The 15,409-nt window shown below is 43.3% G+C and overlaps 1 protein-coding gene across 1 annotated transcript in view; it reads right to left on the bottom strand.

Annotated features, from left to right (window-relative positions):
* Positions 1-1,090: 1,090 nt before the first annotated feature.
* Positions 1,091-15,409, bottom strand: part of igf2bp1 (insulin-like growth factor 2 mRNA binding protein 1) — a 65,692-nt gene continuing 51,373 nt past the window's right edge. The window contains 11 exon segments of the mRNA XM_084072354.1: positions 1,091-2,205; positions 3,231-3,344; positions 5,052-5,183; positions 8,185-8,259; positions 8,547-8,711; positions 8,714-8,763; positions 10,455-10,575; positions 10,894-11,029; positions 12,072-12,194; positions 12,675-12,809; positions 12,960-13,250. Coding sequence (XP_083928480.1) covers positions 1,972-2,205; positions 3,231-3,344; positions 5,052-5,183; positions 8,185-8,259; positions 8,547-8,711; positions 8,714-8,763; positions 10,455-10,575; positions 10,894-11,029; positions 12,072-12,194; positions 12,675-12,809; positions 12,960-13,250 — 1,576 coding nt within the window. The 3' untranslated portion in view covers positions 1,091-1,971.

Here is a 15,409-nt window from a genome sequence, read left to right as displayed (position 1 = left end):
AACACCAGCAAGCAAAACCAAAACAAAAGTTAGGAATACTGAGGTAACTTACACCCTGAGGTAGTTTTTTTCTTTTTTTGTTTTTCATCTCATTTCTTCTCTAATCTGTTCTAGTCTTGGCGAGAGCGTCCAGTCTTTGGCCCCGCCCCTCATTATCATACGCAGGCGGGGTCTGGAGTCTCCACCCACAGGCCTTCGGCAGAATGGGAGAGAGAATGAAGAAACCACTCCCCATCTTTCTGATTTCACCATGTCCGAGCTCAAGGCAAGGAGCTTCTGGAAGACATGGGGCGTTATTTCTCAGCTAGATTCAGTCAAGGTTCACCATGGACCAACTTGGTCTTTTTCAAGCATTCATTGTGAAAAGATGAACACCCAGGCCATCTTTGTCCTGTTGTTTATCAATGCAAACATGAAAAAGACCTCAGTGCTAGGATGTTCTAAGGAAAGCAAGCACTGTCTGAAGAAAAAGAACCCTCTCTGTCCAAGTTGAACCTTAAACCTGAGTCTGAGAACAAAGCCCGATAAGACAATGAGCAGATGATATCAGACACGCCTTGTCTGTCTGTCATTGTAGGACTTAACTGCATTCTGTACTCCATTGCCTTCAATGCACTCACTCAAGGGGCCGGGCTAACTCACATATCATATATATAATATATATAAAATATGCCGTTTAAGGTGCGGGCCGCCTGCCAGCTAGCATAGCTGCTGGAAGCTTGTCATGTATTCTTTTAAAACACATCATTGGTGTTTTAACGGTTCCACATCAAGAAGCTAGCGCTGCAATAAAACTGCAGGTTTAGCCGCGGCCTCCGCTAACCTTACTGTCTCTCACTGTACCGTCCGTCACCACACAACTGAACCCCACTCACACCAGCTCTGACTGTGGCTACGACATCATCATAGCAACGCATCACAGAGCCAGGGACTGGGGGGGAGGCAAGATGGCGGGACACAGCGTTTATTAACAATTCCATGAAGATTATTTATTTACAACCTCATATTTTCTTTCACTTTTTTTTTCTCTAGCCCCTCCATTAGTTGGAGGGGCATTCAAAGAGCAGTGTTAACATCTACGGCCCCTCTGCTAAACTCTCATTGGCTGAGGGATAGGGGCGGGTGGGGCTTCTTGCCAGACCTTTGACCTATCCCATACAGCCGCTGCAGCGGTTTCCTCATCATCTCTCCCGGCTCCGCCTCACTGCATTCTATCAATAATAGCTCTGAATAAAACATTTCTATACATATATCTCTATCTTTAAAAAAAACCACCCCTAAAATAAAGGACTGTCTGGAGATGTTTGGAGAGGCTTTGAAGGGGAGACAGAGGGCCGTGTGAACGACTCCCAGCATGTCTCAGAAGACACTGATCTCCTGTACCAGAGGCCAGAGCAAACGTAAGCTAACCTCTTTATTCTAGGCACTGCGGTGGATCCGAACACATCTGGACAGGCATGAGCAACAGGGGCTATAGGCTCCGTCCTCATTAGCAGAATCATGTGGGCCATGTTGCGTACGCCTGTCCAGTGGCGTTCAGAGTCATACGAGGAGCTGGTCGGGGCTCTGCTAAGGCACGCTGAGAGGACAACACCCTTTCCCCGCTGTCTCTCTCCATCCATTCCTTCATCCCTCCATCTTCATTCAGTCTCTCTTTCTGGCCTGGCATCTGGTCTCTGTTCTCAAGTTTTATTTTCTTTCCTCTCTTTTTTTATTCATTTCATCTTTTATTTTTCTCTTTTTTCTTATTTTTAATTCCTTATCACTCTCTCTAAAACATCTTCTCTTTCTCTCTGGCTAGTGGGCATAATCCCTCCCTCTTTTACATCACTTCCTGTCTAATCGCTGGGTCCGTGTGTCGTTCTCCTGTTTCCGTCCGTCTTTCGTCCGTCCATGGGTCTGTCTGTTTGTCTGTCTGTCCGTCAGGCAGGGGGGGGCCCACGTCCTTCAGGGTGGGCTGGAGGGGACCCCTCACTTCCTGCGTGGCTCCTGAGTCACTCCCTCACGCGGGGTGCCTCCCATCTCTGTGAGGCCCTGGGGGTGGGGCCCGGATCCTCCTCCTTCTCTCATTCCGCCGTCTCTCATTCCGCCGTCTCTCATGCCGCCGTCTCTCATCCCGCCGTCTCTCATCCCGCCGTCTCTCATTCCCCCTTTCTGCTGCTGTTTCACCTGGGTCAGGATGTCCCGGATCTTCCTCTGGGCCAACTGGACATCAGAAGGACAAGGGGGGCAGAATGCTTTAAGTTAAGAATCCCTCGTTTGCATTACGTCTAATCTCTGGTTCCATGTGTTGCTGTCCCCGCTCTGTCCGTCTATTCATGTGTTCTTTACTTCTGGGACCCCCCAGAAGTAAAGATTTGTGTTCAAATGTTCGCTTTAGAATAAATATATTCAAAGATTTGCACGAATCTTCAAGATTTTTCAAAAATAGCAAGCGTGCTGAGTGCCGTGCTATGAGCTGCTATTTTTGAATAGCCAAAGTATAAAAGGTTAAAACTATTGTGATGCTATTTTCACACATTTTGCTGGGGACCCCCTGGAACCCCCTCAAGGACCCCTGGGGGTCCCCGGACCCCACTTTGAGAACCAATGCTTTAGGGATGGCCGATGTCTACTCAAATGTGACATCACGATGTAGTAATAAATAAAAAAAATCAAACGAGGTGTGTGTACTCGGCTTGAGGTCTATGTAAAGGCGTGAGGTCATTTTTCACAACTGTGTTGTGTTTTTTACTTAGGATTTTTTGACGGTGCAACCGCCACTATATGTGAGGTTTGGACATCGATCCAAATTGCACCCCCCCAACCCTGCGCTGTGATTGGCCACCAGTGTACCCCCCTAACCCTGCACCGTGATTGGCCACCATGACTCTATTCAGGACTGTGATTGGCTAGAAACACATGACACATGTGCATAGCCCTATAAATAGGACTATGCACTTAAAAAAAACACTTCTATGTTTTTTTTTAAGTGAATCACTTCCATCACTGTGATGACCACTGTGACCACACCGCCCACTTCACACTGGGTGTGATTTTTTAATTCTTATAACTTATAGTTTGTGACTGCATTCTACGTCTACTGATGTAATGTTTTGTATCTATCCACCTATCCATCTATCCATCTATCTATCTATCTATCTATCTATTTATGAGGTGTATGTACCTGGATGGAGCGGTATACATGAATGTGCAAGGTCGTTTACGAGGTGTACAGTGCAGGGATGTACCTGACTGGCGTAGAAGTGTCCGATAATCTTGACGATGACCTGGTCGTTTTCATCGGGCGTCTGCTCCCGGGGGACCACCACCTCAGCAGCAGTCAGGTTCTGAAGCTCATTCACCTGGTAACACACGGACACAGGATATAGGACACCTGCCTCTCTACAGTCGCTACAGCTGTAAAGGCTTACTGTCAACTCCCTGTAGTACAGGCAGGGTATCTGCGCACTTCTTAAAGTACACATTTAAAACCTTTTAAGACCTTTTTAATACCTCTAAAAATAAAGAAATGCTTACATTTCTTAAATAAATTGCATATTATATCTTATTTTGAAAAGGCAGAAGCAAGGATTTGATTTAACATGTTCGCTTTAAAAATATATATTTAAAGTATTTGCACAAATGTTCATGATTTTTCAGAAAATAGCAGACCATGGTCAGAAATTGAACAGACATCATCTCATTGAACAGAGTTATAGGCCAGGGGTAGGCTGAGTGGTGGACATTGCTCTTGTCTTTGCATGTCTTTATATGTATTTTGTATTTTGTTGTTTTCTTGTGTCATGTCAAATGTGTGTACTGTTATATGTTGCATACATGGCTGTTTGGGTCGCAAGACAAATTTCAGTGCAAACTGACAATAAAGTATTATCGTATCGTATCGTATCATCTATATCTGATCTGTTCTTATTGAGCACCAACTGTCTTGATGCTTCAATTCTGGTTAACAATACATTCAAGTTACAGTTCCGTTTTCTTCCTCCTGTTTTCCGGTCCTTTTTTCAAAGCAGCGGTTGATTATCATGTCTACAGCTTGGTTGACATACTGTCTTCCTTCCTACTGTATACTGCAGGAGTTAACAGAAAAAAAGCATGGCTAACTCAATCACTTGCCTTTCTTTACTTATAGAAGTAAAAGTTAAAGCCGTGATCTTGTGTTTCTGCATACAGGGACAACAAATATGACTATGTTCTGTATCCTACCAGGGTTATAGTGTCATGTCAAACAGCTATAGGAACCGATCTAAAAGCTCCCTCTTCACATCGCGATGCGCTGCGACCATGCAGATCTGCTAAGATTTTTAGCGGTGCCAACCGCTCTACATTTGACCGTGTCTCTGTGTCCGTCCGTCCGTCCGTCCGTATGTATGAGCACGGGATGAGCACGGCAAAGAAGCAACACATACAAACACACGCACACACACACACACACGCACACACACGGACTTGGAGATTGCCTATGCCATCTCTCCTCTCATTGGCCACACGTGCCACTGGTTATCAAAGAGGGGTGCAGGGACCCCCAGCGTATGTTATGTCCGTCCGTCCGTATGAGCACGGGATGAGCACGGGATTTTAAACAGCTATAACTCCAGTTTGCAGCATTCCACCAAATTTGGTATGTGGACTTAGACCACCAATAAGGACCAGCATTAATTGCTGAAGCCCCGCCCCCTCTGTCTTCCCATTGGCTGGCCTTTAAACAGCCATAACTCAAGTTCGCAGCATGCTACGGAGTACAGATTTTGTACATGGACTAAAACCACCAATAGGGACGAACTGTAATTACTTAAGCCCCGCCCCCTCTGTCTGCCCATTGGCTGGGCTTCAAACAGCCATTATTCCAGTTTGCAGCATGCTACCAAGTACAAATTTGATAAGTGGACTCAGACCACCAATAGGGACGAACTGAAATGAGTTAAGCCCCGCCCCAAAGGCACCGCTTCCTTCACAGAGGGTGTGATTTTTTTAACATTTTCGCCTATAATGACAACCCCAAAATACGCCAGGTTGAAATTGGTCAAAAGATTATTTGAACCATGACTCACCGTCTTGCCTCCTTTGCCAATTACCCTGCCAGCAGCGGCAGCAGCCACTTTGATGTGTGTTTCCAGTTTGACTTCTTCCTTCGGCCCAAAGAAGTTCTCCTCCTTAAGCTTGCCGTAGATTCTGCCCTGAGCCTGTAGAGGGAGACAAAGTTTCACTATGGTTAAACAAGCAATAGCCATTAGTAGTTTCTGTGTGGTTTTGATTGAATCAAGAGGTTTTATTTGTCACTCACGCTTACAGGTACTACAACATGTTGGTGTGGCATGTTCCACAAAACTATGTTCCACAAAACTGTGCTAACAACAGCAATAAAATATACAACAAGATAATACTTAATTGACAAGAAAAACAAGATAAGAATATAGCTGCAAGCAGCGATAATACGGGGCCAGGAGAGAGAAAGAGAAATGATAATTCCTTTAACAGGTCAGTTCATGAAAGTCCTTGCGGTCTTGTTTCCAATGAGGGCCTGTGAGCAATTAGGGGTTAAGAGTCTTGCTCAGGGACAAATTTCATTGACACATTTGCTGACCTGGCCCGGAATCGTACCTGGGTCAACCAGAGCCTCTGGCTCCCTAGGCGGGCTCACTAACCACTCAGCTATGGCCGACCCTCAGAGAGAGAGAGAGAGAGAGAGAGAGAGAGAGAGAGAGAGAGAGAGAGAGAGAGAGAGAGAGAGAGAGAGAGAGAGAGAGAGAGAGAGAGAGAGAGAGAGAGAGAGAGAGAGAGAGAGAGAGAGAGAGAGAGAGAGAGAGAGACATGGAAACGGAATAGATTGAAGATAGAAACGGAATAGATTGAAGAGACAGAGAAACGGAATAGATTGAAGATAGAAACGGAATAGATTGAAGAGAGAGCCATGGAAACGGAATAGATTGAGTCATGTTTTTTGCAATTCAACTTAAATGAGTCTGCATCAAGTGAGGCTTGAACCGGAAACCTTGCGATCGTGAGGCACTCTTAGGTAGCTGCAACACTACCTATAGTGCTATAGCTTTGTCTAGGCTGATATTGTCTGTTGAGGATCACAAACTCTTGCCTTCTGTCATGACCCAAGCCCCTGTTTCACTAACACAAAGATCACTCGTTCACAAACCATTTACCAATGAAGAAATTGTACATCTCCTCAGAACCAAAACTAGTGAAAGTAGCCGATCTACAAGCTCACAAACCATTAAAAGTTGTCAGATTGTACATCGGCTATTTTCACAATGAAGTATGTTATACATTGAAAAAACATACTCTCATTGCTATCTGAAAAGTTGTGAGATTGTAGATCAGCTATTTTCACAATGAAGTATGTAAAAAACACTCAATTAAGTATTTCATGTTATCTTTAACAATTGCAGATGTATTCATTGATAGTCATATTGTGTGAAATGCAACTTAGATTAAGTCTGCACCAAGTGAGGCTTGAACTGGTGACCCTCAGGTTGTGGGGCACACATTTAAGCGAGAAGCCACCAACAGACAAGAACATGTGAAAGGAGATCACACAGATGATACAGTTTCACGCAAATAGCTGAAAAATCCTGGGTTTAAGTGTTTTTCAAACTGCTCAAGATTGCGGACAATATAAGGGCGGTGCTTACTGGTTAACGTGATAGATGTGTTCCTCATTAGTCAAGGCACATGTGTAAGCAGGTCTAATGGCTGTCGGCCAAACGAGGCATGACTTTTGCCTGTTTAAAGTTTCAATTTTCAAAAAATTGCATTGGCTCATTAAAGCTTAATTTTTTCACTTATGGAAGATATTTTGCAAACGTTTTTTGGTATAGGTCCAAAGTTCATGTGTAAAAAGTTTCGTGCAGGTTACTCAAAAATCCCAGGAGGAGATAGGTTTTAACTGTTTTTCATATAATTCGAAATGGTGGGAGATCTAAGGGTCAGAGGTCAAAAGTCAGAGTGTGAAAGTTGTTCATCATGAGGAGACGCATGTGTGTATTGAAGTTTTATGGCTGTAGGTAAAACAGGGCATGAGTTGTACCTGTTCAAAGTTGGCATTTTCAACTGAGTGGTATAGCGCCACCTTTTGACGAAAGATTGTGAGATTTATTTTTTGATCGTTTTTCATGACCATCTATCATATGGCCGAGTTTCATAAAAAGCGTATGCACGGTTCAGCCAGAACTGGCAAAAACGGCAGAAGAAGAAGAAGAAGAAGAAGAAATGGAATAATGCGAATAACAATACGGGTCCATGCTGGAAGCCTGGCCCCGTAATGAAAATATATAGATTAACAGGTATAGGCAAAACCCATACTTTAACCTTCTGTAAAAGGAACTTTAGCAGCAAAAACTCTTTAGCTGTAGTCGGGGATGTGCAATTGGGGGGTATCGGGGGAATCAGTTTTATAGAATTCATCATCAGTATAATAGAATGTACGGTTATGTACATCTATACATCAGCATTCTGGTGTTATACATCAGCATTCGGGTGTTTGGTTTGTAGTCTGTTGCAGTCGTGGAAAGTAACTAAGTACATTTACTCAAGTACTGTACTGAAGTACAATTTTGAGGTATGTTTACTCAATTGTTTTAATACTTTACTCCACTACATCTCGGAGGCAAATATTGTACCTTTTACTCCACTAAATGGTAAAAATGGATAATGGTGCATTTATATAGCGCTTTTATCCAAAGCGCTTTACATAGATTGTGCATTACATTCACCCATTCACACACACCTTCACACACCGATGGCGGAGGAAACCATGCAAGGCACCAACCTGCTCATCGGGAGCAATTAGGGGTTCAATGTCTTGCTCAAGGACACTTTGACACTAACTCTGGGGGAACCCGGGATCGAACTGGGAACCTTGCAGTTTCCAGTTCACTCTACCCTGAGCCACTGTCGCCCCTACACGCCCTCCACTACAATTATTTGAAAACTTAATACTAGTTACTTGGTAGATTTGTATTATTATTGCAAAGCATGCATTAACCACTTTATACCAATACACAAGCTCACAACGCGTCGCTTTTATCATTTACATTATACATAGGTGCTGTTTTGTAAGTGATGGAAGTGATGGAAATTAAATCAAATGAAATCTGTAATAAAACGTAGGACGTCATGAGCTATGATCTGAAGGTCAAGAAGGTAAAATTAAGTGGTGGCCCCAGTTGATACCTTGAACTGTGCCTCAGGTGGTCCTGAAACTATAACCATCCTCATCTTAGAGTCTGGAGCCTCGGCAGGAGCAATCTGGAGAGGAGAGGAGAGGAGGGGAGGGGAGAGATTAACATCACACAAGAACATAAATAATCATCCAACACCTGCTGTTGTTTTTACTTCGCTTTACATGTTCATTATGTTTACGTGAGCAAAATGTTCAGTAGCATTCTTAGACATGTGTTCAATAATGTGTTCAGTAAATATATTAAGTGATAAATTGAGCACATGTACATGCGTTCAGTAAGATGTGCAGTAATGTGTGTGCAACGCAATGCACTGCTACACAACGTAACAGCTGTTGTGTGTTCAGTACAGACCTTGATGGAAGCCCCGGCGAAGCGACTCAGCTGTTTGATATGCTGTCCTTTCTTACCAATGATGGCCCCCACTGCCTGGGCTGGGATGTACACATGAACTGTCTCTTGTTCTGGAGCCTGGAGACACGCACACACGTCTTTTAGCTGGTAATGCTTTGCAAAGGTGAATTATTCATGTTCCTTAAGAGATGGAGCGCCTCGACAATAGTTGTTGAGGCTGGGCCTTTATCTTATCCTCTTTCCTACTTAATCTGACACTCTGCATATTATGGTTAAGATGCTGTGTGACCATTAGTCTAGTGGGAAGAACGGGGTATCATGCACCCCCCGGATATATACTTCTAATCAGTGTTTCTAGATTGGAAAAGAAAATCTACAAAATGATGAATTATGTTAGAATACACCATTTATATGCAAATTAGTGACGCCATTATCGAAACATCTATTCTCACTAAATCAGCAAATATTGCTGAACAAATTAGGTGGCTAGACCTATGTTTTGAGGGTCAAGGATCGCAATGAAACTTCTTAATGAGTGCTGCCATTACAATATAATCACATCATATTTTTACCAATTATTATTATGCCAACTTTTTTAGCCATCTGCAAAAGAGCTTTCTTCACCAATGTGTTCATAAAGGTGTCTTATAACACCTCTCAATTACTTCTAACCCAACCACTCTGGGAAACCTTGTGGGAGCCAATCAAAGTTGAGAAGGCCTGCTGTGAAAAACTGGAAACATATAAATTGGCCAATATGAGTTTGTGGGACGTCTAACTAGGGGTTTGTGGGGGTGCGGCATCCATTCCAACCATTTGCTTTTAGTAAAATTGACTCTCAGGCCAGATAAGTGGCCATGCCTACTTTTCAGGGGGCCTATCCATCAAATCGTGGTGGCCATAATTTTCACTTGTTATTTTTTGTTGAGTGGTATGTTTCGATTATTGTGATTCCTAGAAAGTCAAATGGAAATGGGTATAATTTGGCTTTAACTTTGAAAGGTGATCTAAGAGTCTATGTCCATGTTCGTGATAAACATCAGAACAACAGAAACAACAGAAATGAATCTATTACCATGGTGCAGCCATCCTATTACCAAGTGCATACTGATTATATGTTTCTTGTTCCCCACACCAATGATGAAGTGTAGGTAGGTGTCCTTGTATAGCTTATGGTATGGAATGGATTCAGCACTCCTACAAGCCCATAGTTTGACTCCCACAAGCTCATATTGGCCAATTTATTTTTTCCCCCAGTTTTTCACACCAGGTCTTCTCAACTTTGATTGGCTCCAAGTTAACAAAGTTTCCCAGAGCAGAAGTGTCAGCGCTGGGCAGCGCTGCCCGCCAAGTTGAGCCCTTGCCCGCTGCTGAAAGACGGACGAAAAAGTTGTGTTGGAAGTAATTCTCAACTTTGATTGGCTCCCATGTAGTTTCCTAGAGCAGTTCGGTTGGAAGTAATTGAGAGGTGTTAGAAGACACCTCTCAATTACAGGAGATGGCTAAAAAAGTTATAATAATAATGGGTATAAATGTGGTTATATTGTAATGGCAGCACTCATTTACACACCAGCATGCCACAGGTACTGTATGTGATCACTATAAGAATAGTTTAATTTTTATCCTTGACCCTCAAAACATGTATAGACAATTTGTTCAGTTAAGTGCAATATTGGCTGATTCATATTGAAAATAGATGTTTCGATAATGGTGGCACTAATTCGCATATAAATGGTATATGGGACATATTGAGAACTTTTTAACATAGCTCATAATTTTGTACAAATGTTTTCCAATCTAGAAACACTGATTAGAAGTATTTTTTTAATAGTATTAATCTACTAACAGAATAATAAAATACCTGTCATCCATGTAATGTTCATAATGTCATGCAATATCCACTTACACCGAAGGAGCCATAGGGGGCGCCAGGGTTGGAGTTTCCTGGTGGGGGAGGGGGCATGGAAGAGGAGGGAGGGAAGAGACCCAGAGCGCCCAGATTCAGACCTGGGATCAGGTGAGTCTGTTGCTGGAGAAGAGACAGAATCCTTTGTTAGGAGTGTGTGTGTGTGTGTGTGTGTGTGTGTGTGTGTGTGTGTGTGTGTGTGTGTGTGTGTGTGTGTGTGTGTGTGTGTGTGTGTGTGTGTGTGTGTGTGTGTGTGTGTGTGTGTGTGTGTGTGTGTGTGTGTGTGTGTGTGTGTGTGCGCGCGCGCGCGCGTCTGCGTGTGCGTGCGTGCGTGCGTGTGTGCACGCGTGCGTGCGCGTCTGCGTGTGCGTGCGTGCGTTTGAGTGTGTACCGGTATGTGTGTTGCGTGTGTATGTGCATGTGTTGTGTTGGCAAACTCACATTCATAGCAGCGATGTCGTTATCATAGGCTTCCCTCACTTTCTTCATGACCTCCACCTCAGCCAGACAGCAGGCTGCGATCTCCCCCTTCACTGTGATGGTTCTCTCTGGGTTGTAGAGGGTCAGGTCCTGGAGTCTGGACACAGCAAATCACCACACAAAACAGTCACCAGTTGGAACGGACCTCAGATTACTTCGATTAGAGACTACTGCTGCCAGTAATAGCAGAAGTAGCAATAGACGCCTTAACAGACGACGTCTGTATGCGAACCAGTATGCGCACGCAGGTCGGCAGCAAAGGAACCCCACCGCTCATAAGATGCAATGTAAAAGTGGTCACTGCCTCACGTGTAAAAATGCATCCCATCAAAATGTCAGATGCTGTTTTTCCCCCAGTGTGGAGGAAGAATGCTTAGGATTTTTACGGTGATCTCTCGCTCTTGAAATATATAATCCTTGGTTCAGCGCTCCCCAAAACAGCAGGTTTGGGGATCTGTTGGGAATTGATTACATGAAACAGTCACCTGTGCGTCCAGCCTCAATGTTTGTAAACAAATAATTGGTCTATATGGATTGGAAGTGGCATTTTCTCATCTCTGTAGAGTCAAGTCCAGCAGCCTATAGACACTTAACCACTTTCAACCTGGCGTCCCTATTTTGGACGTGTCATTATAGGTTAACATTTGTTTTTAAATAGCAAACAATATGAGATCTACAAACTCACAACCCATTGCATATATTGTGACACATTGTGAGCTTGTAGATCAGGTTTAAGTCTTAAACCCTTTGTTTAAGAATGAATCACTTAAACTTTAAGTGATTAATATGTACAGAATGTTATTTAGATAATGTGTTGTTAAGAGATGAAGAAGTTCATTATTTACCTGGTATCCTAATTTCTTGAGGCACCGACTACACTTTTCTCCTCTCTGCATTCTATTTATGTGATTATTTACCTTGTTTATTAAAGTTGCTCTTGATAGACTGTATGCTAAATGTCTACATTGTAAATTGTAATTAAAATTGTAGGTAGAGAGGCCACCTAGGAGCCAGAAGTTTCCCGGTACATTCTGGGCATCATATCGAAGTGTTCTTGAACAATACATTGAGTGAGTATGTGCGTGCGTGCGTGCGTGCGTGCGTGCGTGCGTGCGTGCGTGCGTGCGTGCGTGTCTTACGGGGAGATGGTAATCTTTGTGTCTGTGTCCTGTTCCACTTTTTTCAGGTTGCGTCCCTCCTTCCCGATAAGACGACCGACAAAGTTGTTGTGAGCCAGAATCTTCAGAGGGACCTCCTCAGCGCTGGAACACAAACACACATCTAACATGAGTAACTGTTGAAATGGGAATGGACCAGTCAGTTTGAAATAGAATTCCACATAATGTCTGATGTCGAAAACAAAGCAATAAATCTAAAGTAGAACTAGTCAGTTCCTAAAACTAAAAGTATTTATGCACTTGCAAAATTAACTACAACTAAACTGATATCAAACACCAAACTGAAAACTAAAACTAATGAATATTTCAAAACTCTGGTATATCCAGAGACATTAAAGCCCTCATATAGCAAATTTTACTTCCTGTTTTTCCCATCAAATGTGCCTGGCAAACCACATATGTGGTTTAAAAGAGAATGTGTCAGCGGATATAATGCCATGTCACTTTCAAGCCTGATTTATACATACAGATGTGCCAGTGGCACACACCCAAAATAGCCAATCTAACAGGCTCACAGCTGTATGACGTCTTATGTAACATGACTGTAACATGCTTTAAGCCTACGTCTTGGTGTCTTTAGCCTCCTGCTGCATGATTTCCAGGATCATGCGGCAGGCGGAGGAACAGCCCTCGGGGGTGGAGTGGATGCTGATTGGCTTCTCGGCCGCGCCTGCGTTCTCTTTACGGTGCACGTCGATCCTACAACGAAACAATCAGAAACCAGAGTTCTGAGTCACTTCAGGTTCAATTATCAAAACATATGGCGATCCACAGACACAGGCATGAGTGCGTGCAAGCACGTACGCACACACGCGCACACACACACACACACAGGCACCGACCACTCACTTGCTCTGAGTCTGTTTGGTGATGTTGCGGATGGTCGCGCCCTCCTTGCCGATGATGGCACCCACATACTGCGTGGGTACCAACAGCCTCAGGGGGATGTCGGCATGCTGGTGTTTCGGGGGCATTCCAGAACCGGGGGACCCCCCACGGGGGCCACGGGGACCGTAACCTGGGCGACGGCCATTGTCTGGCCCCCGCTGGCCTCCTTCCAGCTCAGAGGTCTCGTCTGGGATGTAGGAGACGCGCAGTGCGTTGTTCTCAAACTGGTAACCGTTGAGCTTCTGGATGGCCCTGTGAACAGACAGTTTGATTACATATTAAGATTGTAGTATCCTGACTGTCTGCAGCACCTGTAGATGCTTTACCCATAATGACTGCAAGGCTCTACAGAGGCTGATGACAGCAGCACATCCTAACAACTGAGCTGCTATGCAGGACCTCTACACCCAGAGGAGTATAGGGGAGGCCCAGGCGATGATCAGGGACCCCACCACAGCACTCTTCCTCCTCCACACACACACACACACACACACGCACACGCGCACGCACACGCACACGCACACGCACACGCACACGCACAGGCACAGGCACACGCACACGCACACACTGTCTAGTGACTTGTGACTCCTGCATGGATTCTTGTGCACTTGACTTGCACATGGACTACTAGGATGTACTTTCTGCAGTATTTCCAATTTTCAATACTTTTACTAATCTTCTCAGATGTAATATTGTACTTTTTACTCCACTACAATTATTTGACAGCTTTAGTTACTAGTTATATGTATATCCCATTATAGTTATATGTACATTTTGGCCATTTTAAATTACCCGATCTACACACTCACAATGTGTCGCAATGTGACACATTGTGAACTTGTAGATCTGCTATTTTCAAAAGATACATTATGAACCTGTGAAATGGGACGTTTTGCACAATGACTACTTTTACTTTGGGTGCTTTAAGTATATTTTGATGCCCACTACTTTTGTACTTATACTCAAGTACATTTTTAATATGGGACTTCTACTTGTAACAGAGTATTATCTACATTGTAGTATTGTCACTTTTACTAAAGTAAAACATGTGAGTACTTCTTCCATCACTGAACAAAACAAATGAAGTCCACTCATCAACAACATTGGTATGCCACTGACAGTAGTAGTGTTAGTAGGTTTGAGTCTCTCTAAGTAGTTTCCCAAAACATCCACTAGATGGCGATCATTCTGTTTGGAAGCGCAGTCAAAGGAACAAGTCCATATTTAAATGTTTGGTTAACATGGTTTCACCTCACCATTAATATTTGAGTGTTTATAGTTCATTGAAGGACAAACAGAAATGTGCGTTACCTTCCATATTTGCTACCAAGAAAGTACAGTACATTTCATTTTTTTTAGAAGGTTTGTTTGGATCCGGGCCAACTAGAAATCTTGAACAATAGTCATATTTAATTTGATTAAACAGGAGCTGTAAGACAACACATAGTCTCCCAGCTGTGATGAAGGAGATTATTATTATAATTATTATAATTGTGAGAATGCCCGCTTTAGAGGTTGGAGTTAGTACAGCGGCCTTGATAGGGTGCAACCAAAAAGGTGTATTTATTCTGATTGTTTCACAGACAATACAAAAATACATGGACGCTCTCTCACACAAATGACATGGTCTCATCCTACCACCAACAGAGTGTGTTTGTGGTTGGCAGCCTTTTATACTCAGCTGTCCAAACTAATTGCCTTAGTTTGGACTCAACCACGTCAAAGGGTACATTACCGAATAATACACATACATAAATACAGATAACATTAACTCTCATAACATCTATTAAAACTCCATGAACTACACCAATAATGATTCTACTTCAACATTATTAGCAATTGCAAACACACATCACATCATGGGAGGCATGCGTTAATCCGACAGACCTTTTCTCCGACTATGTGGCATCCGCGTGCGGTTAGGATTAGGGTGCGGGTTTGGTTCGGGTTTACTGTTTAATGTCGGAGCACTGCGCTGTCGGAGGAATGCGCTGTCGGACTAACGTATTGCACCCTCACATCATAACCCCCCTCTGTTATCCTGATATGGTCCAGCCCAATCATGCTGGACAAACAGGTAATGTTAAGCATTCAATCAACCTCAACAATAAAACCTCACACTACAAACATATTGCACTCTCCATATTGCACTGCAAGGTGAACTGTGCAAAAATACTAAAAGTGCAAATGTGCTGTGCAAATATCATTCAATACATAAGGGCTATCTCAAGCATAAGTAACAGAGGACCTCTCCGTTACAATAATTATTATTATTATTACTATGAATTATTTGTGCAGGATAGAGAGTCATTTCTGGAAGATGTTCTACCACATGTGATGGTTCAAATATTACGGGACAGAAGTCCCAAGCTGAGCGTGCTCTACTGCCAGTGGATTAAGAGAAGGACAGA

Source organism: Gymnoscopelus microlampas (assembly GCF_963454915.1).
Source record: "Gymnoscopelus microlampas genome assembly, chromosome: 11".
Taxonomy (NCBI): Eukaryota; Metazoa; Chordata; class Actinopteri; order Myctophiformes; family Myctophidae; genus Gymnoscopelus; species Gymnoscopelus microlampas.
This window is presented reverse-complemented; position numbering and strand designations above follow the sequence as displayed.